The sequence below is a fragment of the Dama dama genome, chromosome 19 (genome assembly GCF_033118175.1).
Source record: "Dama dama isolate Ldn47 chromosome 19, ASM3311817v1, whole genome shotgun sequence".
NCBI classification, from domain to species: Eukaryota; Metazoa; Chordata; class Mammalia; order Artiodactyla; family Cervidae; genus Dama; species Dama dama.
In genome coordinates, this window is record NC_083699.1 from 41,181,867 (window position 1) to 41,209,801 (window position 27,935).

Below are 27,935 nucleotides of genomic sequence, written 5' to 3' on the forward strand. Positions count from 1 at the left end.
AAACATACTCCCCCCTCCCCCCCCGCCCCCCACTATACACAGTGATGGAGGGGACATGGTTAGATTGCTGTGAGGTGGGTATGTCCATGTAGAGGAATGTGGCATCTTAGAGTGTATGAGGCAAGGCAAATAAAGCAATAGATGAATGACTGGAATCTGCATACTTAACTTCTGACCTTGGTTACTTTGTGATTTTAAACATAGCAATTAAATACTCCTGTTATTGAAATTAATTTATTCTTCCCATTTTGCTTTTCTCTTTGGAAACTTAAGAAAGAACACTTGTTGCTTTTCTTATCCAGTCACTAAAGCACTGGTGGAGAGTTCTGTGAGGAATGATGTCCTCCTTTCCAGAATTTCCAGGCTATATGACTACAGTTCGTTTCATTCACTAGCACGTAATATTTAGATCCATTATAAGGTCTTAAAGAGGGTGCTGGGAGTAATAATAAGAGGTAACTTCTGTCTGTCTCTGTTACTATAGCCTGAAACTCGTGGTAAACAAGCAAAACCCTGCTTATCTATTAGATTCTTTAGTCAGTGAAGTGAGTTTAAATTATGGTTTGACATTATCTAATTAGATAACTATTACTTTATTGAAAACCCACAGATATCAATGCACTCTAGCAAACTTTATATTGTTTGTGATAAAGTCACCATTTTTTTAACTTCTGAGTTGCTGAAGTTCCAATACTTTGGCCACCTGATGTGAAGAGTTGGAAAAGACCCTGATGCTGGGAAAAATTGAATACAAAAGGAGATGGGTGCGGGTCAGAGGAAGAGTAGGTTAGATAGCCTCAACAATTCAGTGGACATGAATTTGAGCAAACTGTGGGAGACAGTGAAGGACAGGGAAGCCTCGCGTGCTGCAGTCCACGGGGTCACAAAGAGTCAGACATGACTTAGTGACTAAACAACAAAATTAGCCCCAAACCATAGATTTCAATGCCTCTTTTCAAAAGAGTAAGCTGAGGCTCATAAAGGAGAAGTGAATTTATGATAAGGTCACAGAACAAGTAAATCACATAAGTTTATTTGCGTGGTTTTTCTTTCTTCCCTATTTTTTGTCCCTTTTGTGCTCTGCTGTGTTGTGCTAAGTCGCTCCAGTCATTTCCAACTCTTTGCGACCCTGTGGACTGTAGCCCTCCAGCTTCCTCTGCCCAGGTGAGAATACTGGAGTGGGTTGCCATGCCCTCCTCCAGGGGATCTTCCCAGCCCAGTAATCGAACCCAGGTCTCCTGCATTGCAGGCAGATTTCTTACCATCTGAGCCACCAGGGAAGTCCATGAATATTGGAGTGGGTAGTCTATCCTTTCTCCAGGGGATCTTCCCAACCCAGAAATCGAACCGGGGTCTCCCGCATTGCAGGCAGTTTCTTTACCAGCTGAGCTATCAGGGAAGCCCCTTGTCCATTATAGATTAGGTCAAGTAGTAATGATGGATATATTCTAAATTTTAGATTTTTTTCTTACTAACAAGGAAACTAAGGCTACAATGGAGAAATGGTTTGCCCAAGGGCAATTTGGTATAAAATTAACAGTCCAGGATAAAAAGGTGATTATGGGTACCAACTACAGGCTTCTCTTTCTTCATTGAATCATCACTCTGTATTAGTCCCTCAAAGCAAAGATTGGCCCTCCTCATGGAGAAAAGGAAAAACATTGGTCACTTGGTTGAAAATGCATAATAATTTAGATGGATATTGGAATACACTCTGAAAGTTTTAATTTAGACTTGTAAGCCAGTTGCCTAGAAAGCATATTTGGATCTCACTGTGACTAGTCCCTTGTTCCTAATATTCTTTTTTACCATTGTGCAGAAAATGGAGTGACTCTGGACAAGTCATTTACTTTCTCTGAGCCTTGATTTCTAATATGGAAATAATGATACCTTCTTTTACTTACCTGAGTGGCTTTTACTGGAATGAGTTAATGGATATAAATGAACTAATTGAAAATACAAAGATCTGGGCTTTCCTAATTTGTTTCCTTCTTTATATCTCTGTTTGCAGTGCTCACTGAATTACCCTCCTCTCAACCCAGTTCAACCTGATTTAACCAAATGAATGATTTTTTTTTTTCATTTTTTAAAAAATTTTTTACTCATTTAACTTAAAGTTCAGGGTAGGCTGATTTAGTAACTTGGATGGTTTTGTGAAAAATTTCTCTGGCTTCATGTCTTAGATCTTTCCTTTTATTGTTTTCAGTCTAAGTCAGATTCTCACTGTGTGGCCAAAATGACCATGAATACCTCTGGACCTGGATGATATGTTTCACAGCCGCATTGGTCACGCGCCCATACCTGAACCAATCTCCTATGGATTCCTCTGATTGGTTAGAACTGAGTCATGTACTAAAGCCAGCTCCACTTATGCTACTTGCACTAAATGGAAGAATGCGGCTCTCCAAAGGAAAATAGAGGCATTCTTTTTTAATCTTTTAAAAATTAGTTATTTATTGGCTGTGCTGGATCTTCGTTGCTGTGCAGGCTTTTATCTAGTTGTGGGAAGTGGGGGCTATTCTCTAGTTGTGGTGGGCAGGCTTCTTACTGCAGTGGCTTCTCTGCAAGGAGAAGGAAAGGAGACGGGGGTTAGATAGCTTGCACTGTGGAGCACTAGCTGTAGGTGTGAAGGCTTCAGTAGTTGTGACTCCCGGGTTCTAGAGCACAGGGTCAATAGTTGTGGTGCATGGGCTTAGTTGTTCTGTGGCATACATGATCTTCCTGGATCAGGGATGAAACCTGTGTCTCTTGCATTGGCAGGCAGATTCATATCTGCTGTACCATCGGGGAAGCCCTGAGGCACTCTTATTGGAAGAGGAATCTCAACTGGACAGAAGGATGCTGGGTTAGAAAGAAAAGCAGCAGTCAGCTAGACCGTCTTTAACCTCATTTCACTTGCTGAAACCCTATTAACCCTTGGAGGATTGCCTCAAATGTCTCCTTTGGAAGTCGTTTTTGATCCTCTAACAATATATGATTTCGTTTGTTTTTCTTTAATATTTGTGCCAGTTTTTGCTGTTTATTTTCATGGACTTTGTATGATCATTAAAAGTTCATTTTTTTATATTATTATAGTGTCACTGCTGTGTGGGCTTCTCCAATGGCTCAGCAGTAAATAACCCACCCACCAAACTGATACAGCCACTTTGGAAGATAGTATGGAGATTCCTTAAAAAGCTAGGAATAAAACCACCTTACAAATCAGCACTCCCACTCGCAGGCATATATACTGAGGAAACCAAAATTGAAAAAGATACATGTACCCCAATGTTCATTACAGCACTATTTACAATAACTAGAATATGGAAGCAACCTAGATGTCCACTGACAGTTCAGTGCAGTTCAGTTCAGTCTCTCAGTTGTGTCCAACAGTTTGTGACCCCTTGGACTGCATGCAGCATACCCAGCCTCCCTGTCCATCACCAGTTCCCAGAGTTTACCCAAACTCATGTCCATTGAGTCAGTGATGCTATCCAACCATTTCATTCTCTGTTGTCCCCTTCTCCTCCCACCTTCAATCTTTCCCAGCATCAGGGTCTTTTCAAATGAGTCAACTCTTTGCATCAGGTGTCCAAAATATTGGAGTTTCAGCTTCAGCATCAGTCCTTCCAATGAACACTCAGGACTGATCTCCATTAGGATGGACTGGCTGGATCTCCTTGCAGTCTAAGGGACTCTCAAGAGTCCTCCAACACCACAGTTCAAAAGCATCAATTCTTCAGCACTCAGCTTTCTTTATAGTCCAATTCTCACATCCATACATGACTACTGGAAAAACCATAGCCCATGACTAGACGGACCTGTTGGCAAAGTAAGGTCTCTGCTTTTTAATATGCTGTCTAGGTTGGTCATAACTTTCCTGCCAAGGAGTAAGCATCTTTTAATTTCATGGCTGCAGTCACCATCTGCAGTGATTTTGGAGCCCCCCAAAATAAAGTCTGCCACTGTTTCCACTGTTTTCCCATCTATTTGCCATGAAGTGGTGGGGCTGGATGCCATGATCTTAGTTTTCTGAATGTTGGGCTTTAAGCCAACTTTTTCACTCTCCTCTTTCACTTTCATCAAGAGGCTCTTTAGTTCTTCTTTGCTTTCTGCCATGAGGGTGGTGTCATTGGCATATCTGAGGCTATTGATATTTCTCCCAGCAATCTTGATTCCAGCTTGTGCTTCATCCAGCTCAGCATTTCTCATGATGTACTCTGCATATAAGTACATTCACCTATCCTTCAACAGATGAATGGATAAATAAGCTGTGGTACATATATACAATGGAATGTTATTCAGCCACAAAAAGGAACACGTGTGAGTCATTCCAATGAGGTGTACAAACCTAGAACCTATTATACAGAGTAAAGTAAGTCAGAAAGAGAAATATAAATATCATATACTGGCACATATATATGGAATCTAGAAAGAGGATGCTGATTAATTTATTTGCAGAGCAGCAGTGGAGAAACAGACTGAGAGAACAGACTTATGGGCCTGGGGGAGAAGGGGAGAGAGGGTGAGATGCATGGAAAGAGTAACATGGAAACTTACATTACCATATGTGAAATAGACAGCCAATGGGAATTTGCTGCATGACTCGGGGGACTCAAGCAGGGGCTCTGTGACTATCTAGAAGGGTGGGATGGGGGGGTGGAATGAGAGGGGGGTTTGGGAGAGATCAGCAATGGTTGTACCCATATGGCTGATTCTTGTTGATGTTTGATAGAAAACAGCAAAATTCTATAAAGCAATTATCCTTCAATTAAAAAATAGATAAAGTGGCAAAAAAGAAAGAACCCACCTGCCAATGTAGGAGATGTGAGAATCGCAGTTTCGATCCCTGGGTCAAGAAGATCTCCTGGAGGAGGGCATGGCAACCCACTCCAGTATTCTTGCCTTGAGAATCCCATAGACAGAGAAGCCTGGAGGGCTACATTCCACAGGGTCACAAAGAGTCAGACACAGCTGAAGTGACTTGGCGCTCACACGCTCTGAGGGCAGAGGCTATATCTCACTTGTCTGAATCTTCAGTAGTACATGACAGGTGTCTGATCCAAACTAGACTATTAGCAAATATTTGTTAAACTGACTTCTTAATGTTGTACAAGTTATCAATAATGAAAAATAAATAAGATGCAGCAGTTAATTTTATTATGTACAAAATTTATTAACAGATCAATCTATTAAAAGACTAATGGAAGCAATATTAACAATTCCAAGAAATGATTTCTGTTTAAGTAGTAAGAATAAGTGCAATTCCAGGAGAGTAGTCAACTTTTGTGAGGACTGGCTGGGGAGGGCGTGTCTCTGCACCTACTTTGCACTCACTAATTCTGTGTCTTCTTTTCCTCTTCAGTTGTCTGGGTTCACGTCGAAGCTTGTTCCAGCTATCCAGAACACCCACAGGAATTCCACTGGATCTGGAAGAAGAGAGGGATTGACGGTGCTCACTGAACCCATTTTGATTGAGACCTACACTGGGCTAATGTCATTCATTGGAAACCGAAACAAACTTGGCTATTCCCTTGCTCGGGGGAGTATTGGTTTTTGACACTCCTTTCAATGGATAAATACATCATCCATAGCTACATCATTATTGAAGATTCTGTTTCAGCTCACCATATTTTTAGACTGAAACAATCAGCTACTTTTAAATAGTATCACATGATTTTAAATATTTAGTATCTTAGGAGATCAAAAAGCTTGATTAGACTGATAAATGCACACTTCAGATCTTTTATGAAATTTCTTAAAATCAGAAAATAAATTCACCTAAGTATATTGAATAACATTATCAAGCAAATACCTGATCATAAACTCAGGGCAGACCCTCTGGGTTCTTGTTTCTCGCTCCTCCAAATGTGGGCATGTTCTGGGTCTTTATCTTTAGCCCTTGGATCCTGATCTTCTCTCTCACTGGGATCTCAATCTGCATTAATTTCAGTTTCATTTTTATGAGGATGACTTCCAAAGCCATAGTCCCATTCCTGGTGTTTCTTTAAGATTCAATTTTGCATTTCTGTCTGCTGATCATCTATATCAGTAGCCACTTATATTCAGCTTCTTCAAAATTTTGGTTTTCTCTATGAGATTTTAATAGTTACAGTTATCAATTTGATGTCTTTAATCTTGCCAAATACATTCCATATTATATCTCTTTTAGTCTGTCTGGGTTGCTATAACAAATATACTACAGATTGGGTAGCTAATAAACAACATAAATTTATTTCTTACAGTTCTGAAGGTTGGAATTCTGAGATTAGTGTACCAACCTGGTCAGGTGTGGGCCCTCTCCTGGGGTTCAGATTTCTTGCTATATCCTTTTAGCCAAAGACGCAAGAGAGTTCTCTTGTGCTTCTTTTATAAGGGCAATAATCCTGATGCTGGGAAAGGTTGAAGGCAAAAGGAGACGGGGTCGGCAGAGGATGTGATGGTTAGATATCGTCACTGACTCAATGGACATGAATCTGAGCAAACTCTAGGAAACAGTGAAGGACAGGGAGCCTGGTGTGCTGCAGTTCATGGGGTTTAAGAGTTGAACATGGCTAAGTGAATGAACATCAACAACAGAATCTCATTCATGTGGGCTCTGCTCTTATAAGCTAAGGCCCCAACTCTTAATAGCATCACATTGGGATTTCAACATATAAATTTAGGGGGATGGCATAAACAGACCATATTTAGTATTAAGCCCAACACCCAGATGTCAAACTAAAGTTTATTGTTTCAAAATTTTTCATATACTTCTTTTTATTCTCTCAGGTATATTATTAGATCACATTTTAAATTCGGTTTAGGTGGATAATTGCTATAACCTTTTAGTTGGTATCATTTCCAAGGCTGAGTGTCTTCTAATTCATTTTGCATTTGTTGCCAGATTCCAAAAGCACCAATTTGATCATATAATTCCCTGATCAAGAAGTTTCAGTGACTCATTTCCTTTTTGCTGTTTTTTTTTTCTTTTTTGATTGCTTGTTCATATGTTTTATTTTTCAATAGCAGATCTTTCCTTCTAATGAATCTGTTTCAGATGCCCAATATGTAAAACAGGCAGAAGTAAGACCACTGTGGTTGAGACAGAGATGGGAATGCCACTGACCTCCTGTCTTTTGGGTCTTATAAGTGCTCTCTGAGGAATGTCTATGGATTCTAGAGGGGATAAGAAGCATGTTTATCAAAAACACTGTTGTAATTCATTCTGTTTACATTTTCTTTTCTTTTGTATTTCCTCTTTGTCTCTCCTTGACTTATGTCTAGTTGTAAACAACTCAGGAGATTATCTCATCTGTTTTCATCTCTAAACTTTTTTTTCAATTTTATTGTATTTTTAAATTATTTTCAAAAAAAGACTTTTAATGCTGAACTCTATAAACATTATTATTAACATAATCAGCTTTTTGTCTGTCCTAAGACCCAAAGTTGAGACACCTTGGCTGGTATTCAATTTAAAAATTCCAGATTTTTTGGGGGAGAGGATGTTTATGTGAAGTCTAACTTTAAAGTCTTTTCTTCAACCTGCTTACTTCCTCAATTTCAAAGATTCATCCTCTGATGTTTCACAAACATCAATTTGATGGAGACATTCAAAATCCAAACCTTGAATAACTCTCATTTGATTTTGTCTTTATCTTTGTTTACTTCCATTAGTACATCTCTCCCTCTCTTTCCACTTCCCAGGACCCACATTTTTTTTTTTCCCCTCATGATGGCAAATATTGTTACAGTCCCCAAGGCAGGAAACTTCTATTCAGACTGTAAAAGGAAATGTTGAAATCCTTAGCTGTCCTGTCAACAGTAGTGGAATGAAAAGTCGTTGGATTGCTTTGGCAGTGGTTCTGAAGCAGGCACAATTGGCAAATTATTACTAACAGTGCTGCCAGAAAATCCCCATTTGCCTCAAGATAGTGGCATTTGTTGGCAGAGTCTATGAAAGGTCCAGCACATTCTCTTTATTTACCATTTAAGGATCAGTCTGACAATTGACTTCTTTCTGCACATTCATTCCCTTTGAATTTTCTAAGTTGGACTGTTCCCAAATGACCTTTGAAAGGGTATAGTGCAAATCAGAAAAGATGAGAGCAGGGTGATGTCTCTTAACCCTGAGGTCCAGTCTATAACAATAGGGTACCACAGCTGTTTAGTGTGAGAAGAGTGATCTCAGAGATGAAATGAGAACTGTCTTCATATTTCATACAGACCATCTTGTGGGATATTCTAGAAACTGATAAGTGGGACCTAGGAAGCAGGATTATGACCAGAGGATAAGAGGATTCAGGGATTTGGATGGCAGTTTAAGTATAAGAAAGAACTTCTTATACTTAAAAATGCCCAAGGATGGAAGCATTGCTCTTTGACATGTACTAGGAGGGACTAAAGTGAATATTGTGAAAGGGATTGCTAAAGAGATGATTGATAAAATCTTTTAAAACCAGAGACCTTATAATTCTTTAAATAATTGTTGTTAATCATTAAGTAGTGTTAGTTGCTCAGTCACATCTGACTCTGTAACTCTCTGGACTGTAGCCTGCCAGGCTCCTCTGTCCATAGAATTCTCCAGTCAAGAATACTGGAGTGGGTAGCCATTCCCTTCTCCAGGGAATCTTTCCAATCCAAGGATCAAACCAATGTCTCCTGTATTGCAGGCAGATTCTTTACCATCTGGGCCACCAGGGAAGCCCCAGTCGTTAGGTAAAACACCCTTTTTTCTCTGGAAAGAGTTGAATCAGTCATATGAGACCCTGGAAAATTACCTTAATTTTCCTAAGGTTTAATTTCCTCACCTGTAAAATGGAGATGATGCTATCTCTTTTGCCTACTTCATAAAGATCTTGGAAGGATTCAATGAAATGAAGTCAAATTATTTTATTAAATAAAAATCATTGAGTATCTGCCTGTAGAGCAATGCCACTTTGGTGCAGAACCTCAGACAACATCCAAGGGAACTAAATTCAGTTCTTCTGGGAATTGTTTTTCCAGTCTCTATGGGCCTGCTGGGGCTCCCTACGTGGCACTAATGGTGAAGAACACACCTGTCAATGCAGGAGACATAGGACATGTGGGTTCAATCTCTGGGTGGGGAAGATCACCTGGAGGAGGGCATGGCAATCCAGTCCAGTATTCTTGCCTGGAGAATCCCATGGACAGAGGACCCTGGTAGGCTACAGTCCAAAGAGTCATAAGAATCAGACACTGCTGAAGTGACTTAGCACACACACATGCATGAACTTACTATCTCTTTACCATTTGCCATGTGGTATTCCCAGGGGACAGTTGGGTTTCTTGTCCATAAGCTGGACAACCAGCCACAACCCACAAACCAAGAGACCTATATGTATCCCTGGGCTTTTCCTTCAGGCTATTATCTGAACTATACCAGTAAAGTTTCCCAAAGGGGCAACATAGGAATAAGATTAGATACAAGGGGCATTAAGTATAAAGCATATCATCATAAAAATGTCATGGTTGGCCATCTTCTCTATCTGTTCTTTATCCATTCAAGAAATTCCACTAAAAAATCTCCAGTAAATCTGAATGGAGATTCAGAAACTATTTGAACAATTGACAGATTGCTCATAGTCTTCTGATATATCTTGGGCAGTTTTGATGGTTAGAAATTTCTCCTTCTGTCTCTTTTAAGTAAAAGTGATCTGCCATCTCTTTTATTTGAAAATAAAATTTCCATGCTGGAGTAAACTCAACTTGTTTCCATACCTGAGTATGGGGAACTGGGGTTATAGAAGCAAAACTGGTGCATTCTTTAACACGTACAAAAAGAGAGAAACTGCCAAGAATCACCACACCTGGGCTTCCAGTGGGCTTTTTTGGAGGCTGACCCTTGGCCATCCTCTAAGGTAGAAAAGAGAAGCCAATTTATGAGGATCTTTTGCTTTGAGCCCTCCTCTCATTGTCCCTTTGCTGAAGCATTACTAAGGAAGCCAATTCATAGAGCCCTGGGGTTAAGGAAGCATAGAAACCATCTAATCCAATGCTTTCAGTTCACAGAACACGAAGCAAAAGCCTAGAAATTGGAAATAAATTGCTCAAAAACAGATGGTGACTTTATGGCAATATGGAATTAAACTCTAAAGCTTTCAATCTCCTATTCCAGCCCCACTGTTCTTCTGCATATCTCCATTCCCAGAAAAAGGTATGTCATCTAAATCAGTGTCTCATACCTTCTGAGTTAATTCTGACATGAGAAAACAATAGGTCACCGTTGTTTAGGGGGAATTTCCAGAAATTACTTGTATTTTCTTAAAAGGCTAAGGTCACTCATGGAGCTCTCTGATGTCCTATCTGATTAAAAAGCCCAAACAAAGCTGCGGAAGCCAGCAGATATTTTGTAAGGCAGCTTTACCTCTGCCTGGCATTTTGTGGGGCAAGAGAGGGGAGGGCAAACGTATTAAATTCAGGCTTAAAAGCTCCCCCAGAAATTCTTTACTCACAAGAGACCAAGGTGGAGAAGAGAAGATGACTTGTGCCAAAGGGGAAGAAAGAGAGAGGCTAATGCCTGTGGTTTTCAAAGGTTAACAACAACAAAAAAGCCCAAGTATTTGCACAGGGATGAATGCTCATTGGCTCTTGGCCAACAATTATACAAGGGCTTGTGCCCACATCCTGTAGCTGTGGTTTAGGGACGCTGCTCATGAGTGACTTCTTATGCTTAGTGGCAGGAAACTTTAGTCACTGATGTGTAAACTCACCTTTGGTCTGCACCTCCCACAACGTGCTCTGAAGGCAGGCGGGGGGCCAGCCCTCCTGATTCTCTGCAGACATTGCATCCTCAGACGCTAACAAAAAATTCAGTTTAAGGCCTCAGGAGTGACTGAGATTTCATCAATTCTTACCTTACTCCACTCCAATGTAGCCACTTCTTCAGATAATTCTATAGTCACAGGGATGAGTTATGATATCTTCTCCAAAATTCTCCCTTTAGCCTCAAAAGTCAAGACAAAAAAAAAAAAAAAAGTTAGCTCTATTTCATTTCAGGCCTGCCATGTGAAATATGAGAGAAGTCATCAGGTTGCTTCTGAGCCTAGATCTTGTATCTGAAGAGCTATCTTACACTCAGTTTTTAAAAGTTCTTAGTAAACATCTCACAAATCTCCTTTTCAGTGAAGCTAAATGGAATTTGCACGAAATTGCTCAGAAAGCAGATGGTGAGTTTGGAGCAATCCTGGGATTAAACTCTAAAACTTCCATTTTCCTGCTCCTAGCCACTGCTCTTTCCACATATCCCCATACCCAGGGAAAGGCATATCATCTAAATCAGTGTGTCACAGTTGTCCTCTAAGCAGATGTATCTTAATTTGAGGTGAGAAAATGTCCAATTAATTAACTCTCATGTTTCAAGTAGATATGAGAAATCATGATGCTACATTATGGATAGAGAATATGTTGAGATCAGTTTATCTGAATCACCACCTTGTCTCACCCTGTCCACAATGACTACCCCATGCATCTCAGAAACTGCTTTTCCTTCCTTTTAGATTCCCTGCTCATTCTTTATGGAATTATTGAAACTGAGATTAGAAGGGACCTAAAGGTCATCTAGTTTCCTACCTATTGCAGGGATGTACTCAACTGAAACACACAGCAGATGCAGACTCAGCTTATGCAAAGGCGTTGCCAGGCAGAAAGTCCATTGCTTCCCACAGCAGCACATTCTACTGCCAAGTGACTGTACTGAGTTGAAGATTTTTCTATGTATTATATACAAATCTTCCCCTCTGGAAATTTACCTATTTGGTCCTTGATCTTCCTTTGAAGTTATCCCAAGTAAATCAGTTTCCTATTTCATATGGCAACACTTCAAATAAAGGCAGCTAACTGGTGCTGTCCCAACAAAGTAGTTTTACTTTTGCTTTTTGACACAAAACCCTCTAGTTACCACAACTGTTCTTCATGTGTTGGCTTATCCAGAGCCCTTATTGAATTCCTCTCTTGTTTGTAAACAATTATGTTTGGTTAACATTTGTTTTGAGATATTGTATTTTGGGACTTTCCTGGTGGTCCAGCGGTTAAGAATCTGCCTGACAATGGAGGGGTCTTGGGTTCAATCCCTGGTTGGGGAACTAAGATCCCACAAACCACAGGGTAACTAAGACTGCATGCCATAACAACTGAGCCTGCATGGAATCAAAAGATTCCACGTGATGCAACAAAGACCCTGTGTGTCCCAAGAGTAGCATTGAAATATATACATTACCATATGTAAAATAGATAGCTAATGGGGAGTTGCTATATGACACAGGGAACTCAACCTGGTGCCCTGTGACAACCTAGAGGGGTGGAATAGGGTATGAGGTGAGAGGAAGTTTCAAGAGGGAGCAGACATATGTATACCTATGGCTGATTCATGTTGATATATGGCAGAAGCCAACCCAACATTGTAAAGCAATTATCCTTCAATAAAAAAGAAATAAAACAAAGATCCCATGTGCTGCAGCTAAGAGCTGATGCCGCTAAGTAAATAAGTAATAAATATAAAAAATAAAAATAGTAAGCAAACAAAATATTACATTCAACACTGACATGGCAGTTCAAATATAGGTTGACCAATAAAAGTTAGAATGTTCTCCATTTGCCAATGTACTGTTTATTAATGAAATCCAGGTATTCTTTATTATACTATTTATTCACATGAAGTTTATGATCAAATATATACAATATATATAACTTTTTTCTCATTTAATAATCTCATTTCAGGGACAAATGAGGCCACTTTTGTATGGATTACTAGTAATGAACCTAGATTAGCTCCTAGAAATCACCGGTTTTCTCTTTTGACTTTTAAGTTTGTTTGTTCATTTTTTCCATAGTACCTGTTTAGCATTTTATCCTGAGTTAGTGTAAAACTAATTTTTTTTATAGTACCTGGAAACAAACATTATTTTTAAGTGAGATTTTTTTTTTTTTTCCTGTCTTCAGTCTAGAGGATAAGTGGGAATGGCTACCATGATGGGAAGCTGAGTCAAAGCCATAATCAGAATGGTTTGATCCATAGAGATCTTTGGCACTGGTTAGCTGATGATTTTGTCCTTAAAGCAAAAAAAAAGATAGGTAGTCCAGTCAAATTTTATTTGGTCTCTACAAGCAAGAGTAAACAGAATTCTGACCTGAATCAGCATTTACCAACACATTGTTACCAGAAGTGGGGCCAGGTGCTCACCACTCTAAAGTCAATACAGAGGCAAGGTTTGTGAAAAGCAAAGTTTGCTTTAGTTTGGAGGCTAGCAATGGCAAAGGGCTGTGGTGGGTGGACTCATGTCCAAATACCAACTCCCCCCACTGTCAATCAGTGGGCAAGACCTTTAAAGGAGAGATACAAGGATGTATAGGCAGAGGGAGGCTAGTACAACTAGCTCTGACAGTCATCTCAAAATTGCTAATGAGGTGGTCTGATTAGCATCATCTTGACTGTTGAAAGTATAATTAGTTTTCGGTGCCAGGGTTGGTTTGTTCCTATTTCTTTGAGGCCATTTCTCAGAATTGTGGCAGCTTATGTCATGGCTACAGTCTGGTCATGATATAGTGAACTTCTTCCACTTGTTTGGGGTTTCCGTATCTAAAAAATGGCTCACAGGATATGGTTCAGAATTATCTATCGCCCTTCAGGAGGAACTAAAAGTCCTTGACTTTCTTTAATGACTAAACTATTATTATTTTGTCCTGTTTGACTTTTTCCCCTTTGCTTCTGCTTTTTCTCACTTCTTTGATTAAACTTAATCTTTTTGGCTAAAACTTTTCTACAGACAAAAGGCAGCTAGAGGACAAGGGGGAGTAGGCCATAAGGCTCTGGTCTGTTTCATCATGATACTATTATTCTCACTGAACGCAGATTGCCCAACTTAATGGCAATTGGTCCCACTGCTATTTTTAGCCTATAGAGAATAGCCTTAATGAAGCTGTTTAAGAATGTTGGGTTTCTGGGACTTCCTGGCAGTCCAGTGGGTTAGACTTCACCTTTACCTTCCAATGCAGGAGATGTGGATTCAATCACTGTTTGGGGAGCTAAGATCCCAAATGCCTTGGAGCCAAAACCAAAACATAAAATAGAAGCAATATTGCAACCAATTCAATCCTTTAAAAATGGTCCACATCAAAAAAAAAAAAAAAAGAAAAGTTAAAAAAAAGGGAATATTGGGTTTTCCCTCACAAATGTGTTTCTCTTGGCCTTGGTGAAGGACATGTCTTTGAAGCTTCTGAGGGGGTGTAGTCAGAGTATAGCTGAGAAACTCTTACATAAATTCACATGACCATCACAGTCTCTCTAAGCGTTGGGGTGCCTCTCTCTTGAATTTCAAATTCATTCAGTATATGTGTCCTTTAGATCCATCTTTTAGTCAATTACCCAAGCAAATTGGAGCCATTCCCCTCCCCCCAACCAAGCCTTTTTATTGTTTCCAAAAATGCAGTTTTTCCCACAGAAAACTCCAGTGCCCCGCATTAATGACACAATCGCTCCCTAGGTCTGATGCCAGAAAAGAACTGTGAGATCTGGAATTCCTTCCACCAGCAGCATTTTCTGAAATGTAGAAAGTTTATCAAGTATAGTTTATTCAAGGGAAAAATATGTTTTAAGAACTTAATTCCAAAAGACTAAAAGAGTTCAAAGGTTGAGCAGAAAACAGCCTCTGCTAGCACCACCAGGTCAGGTCAAGTCAGGCTGAGGTCAGTGGGGTCCGGCTCTGAGGGAAGGTCCATCAGTCCTACCAGGAGAGGGCTGTGGGCACAAGAGCCCCCTCCCCTCCCATCATGAATTGATGGTGGTGCCCTTCCTCTTCCTGGCTGCCCACACACCCCACTAGGGATTCTTGGTCCCAGTCAGGACAGCCCTTCCCTGGAGAAGCCAGAAGTGTTAACTAACACTTTGTTTCCCAAGCAATATCCCCCTGCCCCGACTCACACACACGATGCTGGAACCTGTTATCACGATGGTGTTCTGCGCTCCACACTGTGGCCTTGGTCTCTGGAAGTGCTTGTGCTACCGGGTCTGAGGCTGCTTGCCAAAAGCCTCCTCCTCCTCCCACTTCAGCCATCACTCCAGAAGCCTCCCTTGGAGGGGAAGAGACTCTTTTGCAGGAAGTGCCTGGACACCTGGGGCACATCTGACTCCGCCTTTTGGGGTGTTTCAGGGTCTTCCTTCTTGGGTGACTTTGTGGCCAGCCACTGTAGCATCTTCTGGCTTCTGTCACTTGCCTTGAGCTCCTTTTTGAGCAGTAAGTCGACAGGAAGCAGACACTCAGGAGTGTACTTTCAGGAGTTATTCACCACGGCGGATGGTAGTGTTCTCTGGAGAGAGAGTTAACTTCAGAACTTCCATGAGCTTACCAAAGAACCCAAATGCTTACCAAAATCCAGTCACTTCGAGACTGCCTCCTGTCCATCTAACGTGGCAGGCATCGTGTTAGGGGATGCCATTTAGACCTTTGAAGGAATCTCCTGTGATAATGGTGTTGGAACCACAGGCTGTCTCTTCCCTCTGGAGGCGCCCAGCAGTCGAAGATCCTGGCCATTGTTCATGTCCTCCAATTGTCCCAGACTTCCTTCTAGTCCTCAGAGCTGTCTATAGCACTCACTCTCTCTGACTTTTCTGTTTTGATTTGGGGGCATAAGAAGAAGTAGGGCTGCCTCTGGGTGTTCCCTGACATTGCTGCCACTTGTAGAATCCATCTGCTAAAACAACACAGCATCTTTCCCATCCCAGAAGCATCTTGAAGGACAGTTTCTCCATTGTGGTGTCTTCAGCTGGTGGTGTTGAATTGCAGCTTGGAAGAATCAGCTTCTTTAAACCAAGTCAGTAAGAGCCCCCTTGCATGGGAGCAGTGATACACTCAGATGAATCTGCACTCTTCTCCAAGTGCAGCTGGGACTTGAGTACCCAGCCGAGGCTCTTGTTGTACGAGGGGCAGTACTGGTCTGGGTTCCCATGCTCCAGTAGGCACCAGTGTCTCTGCTGGTCCTGCTGGGTGCAGCCTCAAGCGAGGGCCTCCCTGAGCAAGTGGCAGGAAATTGCCTGTTCATCCTTGGCCCCACCTTTACACCACAGGTCCTTCTAATTCAGGTAGCGTGTCTGTTTTGCTCTCTGGGTTTTCCCCTATTGGAACCATTTTTAGTGACTCAAAAACATTCAGAATCTTATTTTGGAGCATTCTAATAAACACATTTAGTTTACTCTCAATTATATTGCTGCCACCTAGATCTAATAGGTTTCAAATCAGGCCTCATACATGTTCTCCAGCTTTCTGCTGGTATAAATTGGCAAAATTAGGGCATATTGCATCTTCTCATGAATAACACTTTTTAACTTATTTGCTGGAAGCCGAAATTGGTTATAAGTTTAAAAATAATGCAGAATGAGAATGGATTATTGTACATTTAATCAGGTGCTGACTCTGACTACAATTGTTGATCCATGTGATTTTTATTGTTTTTGTTGAGGCTGTTTTTTGCTTGAATGAAACAATAATGTCCTGGAACATGGTATGCAGTTGTGGATCTGGAATTTTTTTTTTTTTACTTGATATGAAAATTCATCAGGGGCAGTTTACTTTCAGGTCTTAGGACAAGCAATATACTCAGCAATGCACATCAACCTTCTAAACCTTTGCCATATTCTAGTAACCAGGAAACTTGATCACCTCTCTGTTCTATGAGATATCACATTGGTATGTTTTCCTGATGATATCATGTGTTGATACAACCAGGTGAATAGGAAGTAGCAACTATCCCAAGACTTATGTGACACATATATGGAAATATCTGTCCAAATTCTAAGTCATATATCATCAAAAGTCATACTGGTGATCTTTCTGTGGTATCAGTGGTCTCAAACATGTCAAGATACACCTCCTAAAAGCAAAAGGCAAATTTCTGCACTCTTATTAATCAATAAAAATGGCTTAGTCATGTCCAACTCTTTGCAACCCCATGAACTGAAGTATGCCAGGCTTCCCTGTCCTTCACCATCTCCCAGAGATTGCCCAAGCTCAAGTCCATTGAGTTGGTGATGCCATCCAACCATCTCATCCTCTGTCATCCCCTTCTCCTCCTGCCTTCAATCTTTCCCAGCATCAGGGTCTTTGCCAGTTGAGTCGGCTCTTCGTGTCAGGTGGCCAAAGTATTGGAGCTTCATTTTCAGCATCAGTCCTTCCAATGAATATTCAGGATTGATTTCCCTTAGGATTGACTGCTTTGACCTCCTTGCAGTCCAAGGGATTCTCAAGAGTCTCCTCCAACACCACAGTTCAAAAAACATCAATTCTTCAGCACTCAGCTTTCTTTATAGTCCAACTCTCACATCCATACATGACTACTGGAAAAACCATAGCCTTGACTAGATGGACCTTTGTTGGCAAAGTAATGTCTCTGCTTTTTAATACACTGTCTAGGTTTGTCACAGCTTTTCTTCCAAGGAGCAAGAATCTTTTAATTTCATGGCTGCAGTCACCATCTCCAGTGATTTTGGAGCCCAAGAAAATAAAGTCTCTCACTGTTTCCATTGTTTCCCCATCTATTTTCCATGAAGTGATGGGACCGGATGCCAAAAATCTTAGTTTTTTGAATGTTAAGTTTTAAGCCAAGTTTTTCACTTTCCTCTCACCATCATCAAGAGGCTCTTTAGTTCCTTTTTGTTTTCTTCCATAAGGGTGGTATCATCTGCATATCTGAGGTTATTGATATTTCTCCTGGCAATCTTGATTCCCGTTTGTGCTTTGTCCAACCCAGCATTTCACATGATGTACTCTGCAAGCAAATTAAATCAGCAGGGTGAGAGCCTTGATGTACTCTTTTCCCAATTTTGAAGCAGTCTGTTGTTCCATGTACAGTTTTAACTGTTGCTTCTGAGTGCATACAGGTTTTGCAGGAGGCAGGTAGGGTGGTCTAGTTTTCACATCTCTTTAAGAATTTCCTATAGTTTATTGTGATCCACACAATCAAAGGCTTCGATATAATCAATGAAGCAGAAGTAGATGTTTCTCTGGAATTCTCTTGCTTTTTCTATGATCCAACAGATGCTGGCAACTTGATCTCTTGTTCCTCTGCCTTTTCTAAATCCAACTTGAACATCTGGGATCTCTCAGTTCACATTCTTGAAGCCTAGCTTGGAGAATTTTGAGCATTGCTTTGCTAGCATTTGAAATGAGTGCAATTGTGTAGCAGTTTGAACATTCTTTGGCACTGCCCTTCTTTGGGACTGGAATGAAAATTGATCTTTTCCAGCCCTGTGGCCGTTGCTGAGTTTTTCAAATTTGCTGGCATATTGAGTGCAGCACTTTAACAGCCTCATCTTTTAGAATTTGAAATAGCTCAGCTGGAAATCCATCACCTCCACTAACTTTGTTTGGAGTGATGCTTCCTAAAGCCCATTTGATTTCACATTCCAGGATGTCTGACTCTAGATGAGTGATCATACCATCATGATTATCTGGGTCGTTAAGATCTTTCTTGTATGGTTCTGTGTATTCTTGCCACCTCTTAGTATCTTCTGCTTCTGTTAGGTCCATACTGTTTCTATTCTTTATTGTGCCCATCTTTGCATGAAATATTCCCTTGGTATCTCTTTTCCTGAAGAGATCTCTAGTCTTTCCCATTCTATTGTTTTCTTCTATTTGTTTGCATTGTTCACTTAGGAAAGCTTTCTTAACTTCCCTTGCTATTCTTTGGAACTCTGCATTCAGATGGGTATATCTTTCCTTTTCTCCCTTCCCTTTCACTTCTCTTCTTTTCTCAGCTATTTGTAAGACCTCCTCAGACAACCATTTTGCCTTTTTGCATTTCTTTTTCTTGGGGATGGTTTTGATCACCAGCTCCTGTACAATGTTATGAGCCTCTATCCATAGTTTTTCAGGCATGTTGTCTTTAGCTCTAATCCCTTGAATCTATTTGCCACTTCCACTATAATTGTAAGGGGTTTGATTTAGGTCTTACCTGAATGCCCTAGTGATTTTCCCTGCTTTCTTCAAATCTTTCTTCAGATTTTTCAGGCAACATACACCTCGTTTGAGTCTGGGATTTGAACTTCTTGACCAAGTAATCAAAAAAGTTGCCATTTTTGAGTAGGGGACAGAAAAGAAATCTGCAATTGGTCCAGCCTGCTGTGAAAGCTACTTTGTCTCTTGGGCTACATCCCCAGTAGATCCAATGGTTCTTAAAATATCTGTGGCAGGTAGAGATGCTGCATGAAATCTTTGGTCAGCCCCTCCAGATGGATCACTGGATAGACTTTAGGATGTTAAGCAAAGATAACTCATTCTTTTAGATAGCAGTTTTCCTTTCAGATTGCCACTGGGCCCTAAGAGAGACTGAGCACTTGACCATACACCACCAAGTTGCAGTGCAGCCTAATATACCTGACAAGGCTCAAGTAGGTTTAGAGGAGCAAGCATTTGTGTAAGTGGCTCAGAGAACTCTGATACCTGTTTCTACTACATTTTCTTCTCTCTCTCAACCCACACCTATGGCTTCAAGGAGAATTCCCCACGATCAAGAGGGAAGAAAAAATGAGTCTGATTTAAGATGGCTCTGCATGATTTGCTGCATCATCTGGAAGGGGACAATTGTGACCTCTACTCCTCGGTGGTCTTAAAAGACGATGGTGAAGAAATTTCCTCCTGGAGAGCAGAATAGGTGGAATTCCATTTCCATGTTCTGCTTCAAGACAACTTTCCATTTTATAACTGAGAAAACACATCTGGAGTGTGGATGTGGTCCATTCCTGTCACTCATACTTCACAAAGCCACTACAGCTTCCTAGTGTAGTGGAAGGGATGATGCCTTCTTCCATTTTGCATATATCAGGTTGGGTTCATTTTCACATAATATAAACCATTTTAAACACAAAGTGTTTTAATATAAGGAATTAAGAATTTATGATGTTGATGTTGTTACAAAGGCTGGAGGCACAACCCCCAGGCTGGGAGTGTGGAAGTTATTCTCAGAACAACACTGCAAAATTGACCCACCCGAGGGTGAATTATCTCTGCCATACACAAGAAACTAGGCCATCAGATAGTGGCTCTCACAACAGTAGGTGCCAGGATCACACCATCTTAGCAACAATTCGATGATCACAAGCTTTTGCTGGAACTGCTGGCTTCAGAGCCTCATTGCATATGCTAGATCTGCATCAGCAAACTGAATGTGACACTTTTTGTCTCCTTTCCTCCTTACTTACTCTGAAGCAGGACCTGGGAAGGGACATTCCATGTCTTCCACTTAATGTTAATTGTAAGAATTTCTTCCCTGGTGGCTCAGAGGTTAAAATGTCTGCCTGCAATGCAGGAGACCTGGGTTTGATCCCTGGGTCAGGAAGATCCCCTGGAGAAGGAACTGGCAACCCACTCCAGTATTCTTGCCTGGAGAATCCCATGGACGGAGAAGCCTCGTGGGCTACAGTCCACGGGGTCGCAAAGAATCGGACATGACTGAGCGACTTCACTTCACTTTCACTTTATGGAACCAGTCAGTATGCTAACATATTTACATTCATTGTATCAATGAATACTTAAATAAATCTCTCAATATAATATTAAGGTCACAACCTCTATTTTGAAATGAGGAAAGTAAAATGCAAAGAGGCTAAGAAACTTGGCCAAGATTCTGTTCTTATCAGTAGGAGGCCTGGATTAAGTTAGAACTTAATCTTATCCAGAATTTCAGGGATCTAAGAGTTGTAATGTTCAGCTTTCTAACCTCTGCAGTAAAAAAAACAGAAGATGCCTACTAGAACATTAGATCAGATGTTGAGATGGTCATTTTACCAAATCCTCAACCTGACTTAGATTTAAGATAACTGTTGAAATATCCACCCCCCCCCCCCACAACCCCGACTGTAAACTCCTTGAAGCTATCCACATTTCTTCTCTACCATACACCTTTACCTATACTAAGTAACTGGTAAATGTGTTTTGTGACGCTGATCCCATAGGCATTTTGGTTTCAATCCATGTCAGTAGCACTTGTTAAGCTTACAGGAAACCACTGCCTTTTTGAAGACTGGTTTTACAGAGCACCAGACCAACTTAGGCCTTCTCCCTGACTTTAGAAAGAAAAAGTATTTTGATTTTACCAAAAGTCTTTTTATTCCCAAGACTTTGTTGTGGTTACATCAAAACTACACAGCAACATTCAGAATGTATCATAGTTACAGAAATTGAGGAATAGCATTTTACTGGGATTAAAAAAAAAAAAAATCATAAGGAAGACTGGGTGATACCCAGAGCACAGAGCACCATCAGGAGTTTGAGTTTTGGAATGGAGCTTGTTTAGCAGAAGTGTAGGCCACACCTAGAATCAGCAGAACACGGTGACCTGGTAGATACTCTGGCCAGAAGAAGTGTGTCAGGAAGAAGAGATGAACTGAACCTCTCCCAAGCTGCCATCAGCTTCAGGGAGAGTGAGTTGCAAACAGTAGAGGCCAGCCAACTGATTCTAGTGATTTTTCAGACTTTCCCAGGAGAAATGGGGAATGTATGAAGTAAAAATGACTTCCTTGAGAAATATAGCACGTTCAGATTTGGATAAATTGAGCATGAAGAACCATGGGACATAGACAATTTTTCTGTCCAGTCAACAGGTACTTGTGAAGGCACATTGCTCAGGAGATAAGATCTTTGGTTAGAGATTAAGATCAGGCTGTCCTCCCAGTATGAGTAGTAGTTGAAACCTTGTGTGGATGAAATTGCTTAGAGTATGAGGATATAGAACTTTTTGCAATAATGGAAAATCCCATAACTCTATTCTGTCCAACAAGGCAGGCTTTTGTCATGGAATATAGCACATGGGACTTAGGAAATGAATTTTTATTTTGTTTTAATGAATTTAATTTCATACAGCCCCATGTGTCTGGTGGCTATCCTATTGAATAATGCAGGTATAGGAATAAAGACAAATAATGCTGAAAATGAAAAACTTAGTAATAACAATATTAGATATTTTAACTTATAATGATGTCACCAAAGATAAAAAAGAATACATGCTTTTTTGAATAATTTTCCTCCTATATTTTATCAAATGAATAGTAAATGAAATCAAACAATACAAAAAAGATGTGTGGGAAACCAAAAGCTTCCAACTCTTCTCTTTCAACTTAGTAGTTGAAAGTTAGTGGTAAGTTCTTTTAAGAGTCTTTCTGGTTCTGCTGATAGTAATCATCATAACTTTGAAAAATGTTTCTATTTCTCTATATTTATTTGTCAATATCTGATATTATCTATTGACTTCCTTCTGGGAAAAGACTCAACATAGCTCACATATATTATCCTTCACACTTCTCTTTCCTCCCTACTTGTTTATTTTCACTTTTCTATTGATAACATATATTACTTACATAATAAGTTTTCACTAGATTTCTACAGCAACTCTTATTTTTCACCTTTTGTCAAATATGCATTTACTTCCTTCTTATCCAGGTTATAAACATTCCTGTCCTGGAATTATATTAAGTGTGTTACACTTGTCTGCACTTAGTGATTCTGAGGAAAGAAGTGGCAGGACTTGAGGAAGGAAGAATGTGAACCAAATCATCTGCTGCTTTGCTTCAATTCTCCATTTTACTTTACTGATGCAAAAATCATAACTCATTGTCTGTATGTCTCCAAATTTACCATATATTATCTTCTGATTTCTCACAGCCTTGTAAGTTATTAATATTTTTGTTTGGCAGATAAAGAAATCAAAATAGAAATACATAGAATGATTTTACCAAGGTCATGCAACTGGGAAAGAGGGAATGTGACAGTCAAGTTAGGTTTTCTGATGACATATTACCTTGCAAATCTTTCTCAGTAAAATTCCCTAACCACGGAAGTTGGCAATGGAGTAATGGGTTAAGTTTCTTGCTTTAAGTTCAAAATTTGTGGTTGATTTTGGAACAGAGAAATTTGAAGCTTATGTACTGTGTGTGATCACATTTTCTTTCAAGGAATTGTAGAAACAGCTCTAGGCATCTATTTCCTTCATGAATCCAAGTTGGCAAATGCTTATCCATAGGTAAAGAATCAACTAGCATTAACATTTATCAAGCACTCATGTGTTAGTGTATGGCTGAGGATATTTTGTAGGTATTATTGCATCATTTTATTTGCTCTTCACAGCAACTCTAAGTATTGGACATATCAGAGATGGAATTAAGTAATTTGAATGTAATAACTCATCCCATCACTGAGTCCTCTCCTTCTGTAAAATAGGATGGAATAACCTGTCCCCCAGATATATGCTGCTGTCAGTAGCAGTGGCTGTGAGGAGATACCCCATATCTACGGTAATGAGCAGAGGCTGCACTTTGCTGGAGCAGCCATGAAGAGATACCCAACATCCAAGTTAAGAGAAAACCAAATAAGACAGTAGGCACTGACAGAAGGCATCAGAGGGCAGATAGACTGACACCACAACCACAGAAAACTAACTAATCTAATCACATGGGCCACAAATTGTATAGCTCAATGAAACTAATCCATGCCATGTAGGGCCACCAAAGATGGATGGGTCATGGTGGAGAGTTCTGACAAAATGTAGTCCACTGGAGAAAGGAATGGCAAACCACTTTAGTATTCTTGCCTTGAGAACCCTGTGAGCAGTATGAAAAGGCAAAAAGATAGGACACTGAAAGATGAACTCCCCAGGTGGGTAGGTGCCCAATATGCTACTGGAGATCAGTGGAGAAATAACTCCACAAAGAATGAAGGGATGGAGCCAAAGCAAAACCAACACCTGGTTGTGGATATGACTGGTGATGGAAGCAAGGTCCAATGCTGTAAAGAGCAATATTGCACAGGAACCTAGAATGTTAGGTCCATGAATCAAGGCAAATTGGAAGTGGTCAAACAGGAGATGGCAAGAGTGAACGTTGACATTTTAGGAATCAATGAACTAAAATGGACTGGAATGGGTGATTTTAACTCAGATGACCATATATCTACTACAGTGGGCAAGAATCCCTTAGAAGAAATGGAGTAGCCATCATAGTCAACAAAAGAGTCTGAAATGCAGTATTTGGATGCAATCTCAAAAACGACAGAATGATCTCTGTTCATTTCTAAGGCAAACCATTCAATATCATGGTAACCAAGCCTATGCCCCAACCAGTAATGCTAAAGAAGCTGAAGTTGAACAGTTCTATGAAGACCTACAAGACCTTTTAGAACTAACATCCAAAAAAGATGTCCTTTTCATTATAGGGAACTGGAATGCAAAAGTAGGAAGTCAAGAAACACCTGGAGTAACAGGCAAATTTGGCCTTGGAGTATGGAATGAAGCAGGGCAAAGGCTAATAGAGTTTTGCCAAGAGAACACACTAGTCATAGCACACATCCTCTTCCAACAACACAAGAGAAGACTCTACACATGGACATCACCAGATGGCCAACACCGAAATCAGACTATATTCTTTGCAGTCAAAGATGGAGAAGCTCTATACAGTCAGCAAAAACAAGACAGGGAGCTGACTATGGCTGATCATGAACTCCTTATTGCCAAATTCAGACATAAATTGAAGAAAGCAGGAAAACCACTAGACCATTCAGGTATGACCTAAATTAAAGCCTTTATGATTATACAGTGGAAGTAAGAAATAGATTTAAGGGACTAGATGTGATAGGCAGAGAGCCCCATGAACAATGGACAGAGGTTTGTGACATTGTACAGGAGACAGGGATCAAGACCATCCCCAAGAAAAAGAAATGCAAAAAAGCAAAATGGCTGTCTGAGGAGGTCCTACAAATAGCTGTGAAAAGAAAGGAAGCGGAAGCAAAAGCAAAAAAGAAAAGGAAACATATACCTATTTGAATGCAGGGTTCCAAAGAATAGCAAGGAGAGATAAGAAAACCTTCCTCAGTGATCAGTGCAAAGAAGTACAGGAGAACAATAGAATGGGAAAGACTAGGGATCTCTTCAAGAAAATTAAAGATACATTTCATGCAAAGATAGTCTCAATAAAGGACAGAAGTTGTATGGACCTAATAGAAGCAGAAGATATTTAGAAGAGGTGGCAAGAATACACAGAAGAACTGTACAAAAATGATCTTCATGACCCAGATAATCACAGTGGTGTGATCACTCATCTAGAGCCAGACATCCTGGAATGTTAAGTCAAGTGGGCCTTAGGAAGCATCACTATGAACAAAGCTAGTGGAGGTGATGGAATTCCAGTTGAGTTATTTCAAATCCTAAAAGATGATGCTGTGAAAGTGTTGCATGCAATATGTCAGCAAATTTGGAAAACTCAGCAGTGGCCACAGGACTGGAAAAGGTCAGTTTTCATTCCAATCTCAAAGAAAGGCAATGCCAAAGAATGCTAAAAATCTACCACACAATTACACTCATCTTACATGCTAGTTAAGTAATGCTCAAAATCCTCCAAGCCAGGCTTCGGCAATACATGAACCGTGAACTTCCAGCTGTCAAGCTCATTTTAGAAGAGGCAGAGGAATGAGAGATCAAATTGCCAACATCCTCTGGATCATCGAAAAAGCAAGAGAGTTCCAGAAAAACATCTATTTCTGCTTTATTGACTATGCCAAAGCCTTTGACTGTGTGGATCACAATAAACTGTGGAAAATTCAGAAAGAGACGGGAATACCAGACCACCTGACCTGCCTCTTGAAAAATCTGTATGCAGGTCAGGAAGCAACAGTTAGAACTGGACATGGAACAACAGACTGGTTCCAAATAGGAAAAGGAGTACGTCAAGGCTGTATATTGTCACCCTGCTTATTTAACTTACATGCAGAGTACATCATGAGAAACGCTGGGCTGGATGAAGCACAAGCTGGAATCAAGATTGCTGGGAGAAATGTCAATAACCTCAGATATGCAGATGACACCACCCTTACGGCAGAAAGTGAAGAACTAAAGAGCCTCTTGATGAAAGTGAAAGAAGAGAGTGAAAAAATTGGCTTAAAGCTCAACATTCAGAAAACTAAGATCATAGCATCCAGTCTCATCACTTCATGGCAAACAGATGGGGAAACAGTGGAAACAGTGGTTGATTTTATTTTTGGGGGGCTCCAAAATCACTGCAGATGGTGATTGCAGCCATGAAATTAAAAGACACTTACTCCTTAGCAGGAAAGTTATGACCAACCTAGCAGCATATTAAAAAGCAGAGACATTACTTTGCCAACAAAGGTCCATCTATAAGGCTATGGTTTTTCCAGTAGTCGAGGTGGACTATAAAGAATGTTGAGCGTGGAAGAATTGATGCTTTTGAACTGTGGTGTTGGAGAAGATGCTTGAGAGTCCCTTGAACTGCATGGAGATCCAACCAGTCCATTCTAAAGGAGATCAGTCCTGAGTGTTCATTGGAAGGACTGATGTTGAGGCTGAAACTCCAATACTTTGGCCACCTGATGCAAAGAGCTGACTCATTTGAAAAGACCCTGATGCTGGGAAAGATTGAACGCAGTAGAAGGGGACAACAGAGGATGAGATGGCTGGATGGCATCACCGACTCAATGGACAGGAGTTTGGGTAAACTCTGGGAGTTGGCGATAGACAGGGAGGCCTGGTGTGCTGCAGTCCATGGGGTTGCAAAGAGTCTGACATGACTGAGTGACTGAACTGAACAAATATATTTTGCAAATGTGCATATTTGGAAGACGAATTGAATCTTGTAAGAGGAAATGAGATTAAGTGGTTTGGTTACTTGGGAGACAGGTGTAGACAAACATAACGCTCATGAGTAATAGTGAAGCAGTATAAGGCTTGTACCTGTTACCGGCAATGAAACTGACCCAGTGAATTGGAGTTGGGAACTGCTCATGCACTAAATGCAGATGACTCTGAACACTATTCTATACTGCTTAATTCCAATGAACATTCTGCTGGCATGATTGTACAATAATTATGGGTTCCTGGTCCACAAAACCCACCTAAGATATTTCCTATTATTTTTGGCAATCCTGTGATTAATGCAAACTCATTAAAGAGGTGTCTCAGGCAGGAGACACAGGCAGGTTTTATGCAGCTTACCTGACAAAAGAGGTCCCTTTCAGAAATAAAGAGACTATAATATTACAAATGCAAAATTAGGTACAAAAATGAATATATTTTTGAATGACATAATGCATCTCAATTAAAAATATAGATATTATAAACTTGAAATTTCCAAAAAATTAAAAATTCTGAAAATAGCACAATACCTTTGTTAGTTAACATGCCTATGCAATACTTCATTCATACTCATTAAGATTACATATTATTTGCTACCTCTTCCTATGATAATACATTTTAAAAACTATTTTCTATAAAGAGAAGAGCTACCTCAGTTTTCCTTCAATTTATTGAAGTGTATTTTTATAAAATTATTATTAATAGTTTTGAAAAGTTTCATTCAACTTTATAATTCATTATTGATGATGGAAAATGTCTATCAGGTTTATTTCCCATGTGAGATAGGTTTGGGAGAATTTTTATAGAGTACCCCCGGCTTCTATATTTTAACCACCATTCTTCTCCACTGCCCTCTTGTTTCCTGTGCCAAACACTTGAGGGCACATTTGTATCTTCATAGATACTGAACTTTGGCTCAGTATAGAAGCTGAACTTTGGTTTTGCCTTTCCTTTGAACCTTGGTGTTAGTTGGTTATGTAAGTGAAGGCCAGTCCTAAGTCAAGATAAAGAGCAACTGAACTCTTCATAAATTGACTGGGAACCATGTAATTTTATCCTACCTATTTTTGTGTTAGTTGCTCAGTCATGTCTGACTTTTTGCGGCACCATCGACTATAGCCTAATAGGCTCCTCTGTCCATGGAATTCTCCAGGCAAGAATACTGGAGTGGGTTGCCATTCCCTTCTCCAGGGGATCTTCCTGACCCAGGGATCAAACCCAGGTCTCCTGCATTGCAAGCAGATTCTTCACTGTTTGAGCCACGAGGGAATCCCTCCTACCTACTTAACCCCACCTGAAAGCTAACCTACCTCAACATCCATCCATTTCACCAT

At 40.2% G+C, this 27,935-nt stretch overlaps 1 protein-coding gene and 1 pseudogene across 1 annotated transcript in view; one reads left to right on the plus strand and one right to left on the minus strand.

The window, feature by feature from the left end:
- The window catches only part of TPRG1 (tumor protein p63 regulated 1), a 335,634-nt gene extending 329,851 nt beyond the window's left edge, over positions 1-5,783 (plus strand). Inside the window, exon 6 of the mRNA XM_061166821.1 lies at positions 5,345-5,783. Coding sequence (XP_061022804.1) covers positions 5,345-5,539 — 195 coding nt within the window. The 3' untranslated portion in view covers positions 5,540-5,783. The remainder of the gene's footprint in view (positions 1-5,344) is intronic.
- LOC133074071 (abasic site processing protein HMCES-like) lies at positions 5,194-27,935 on the minus strand (annotated as a pseudogene).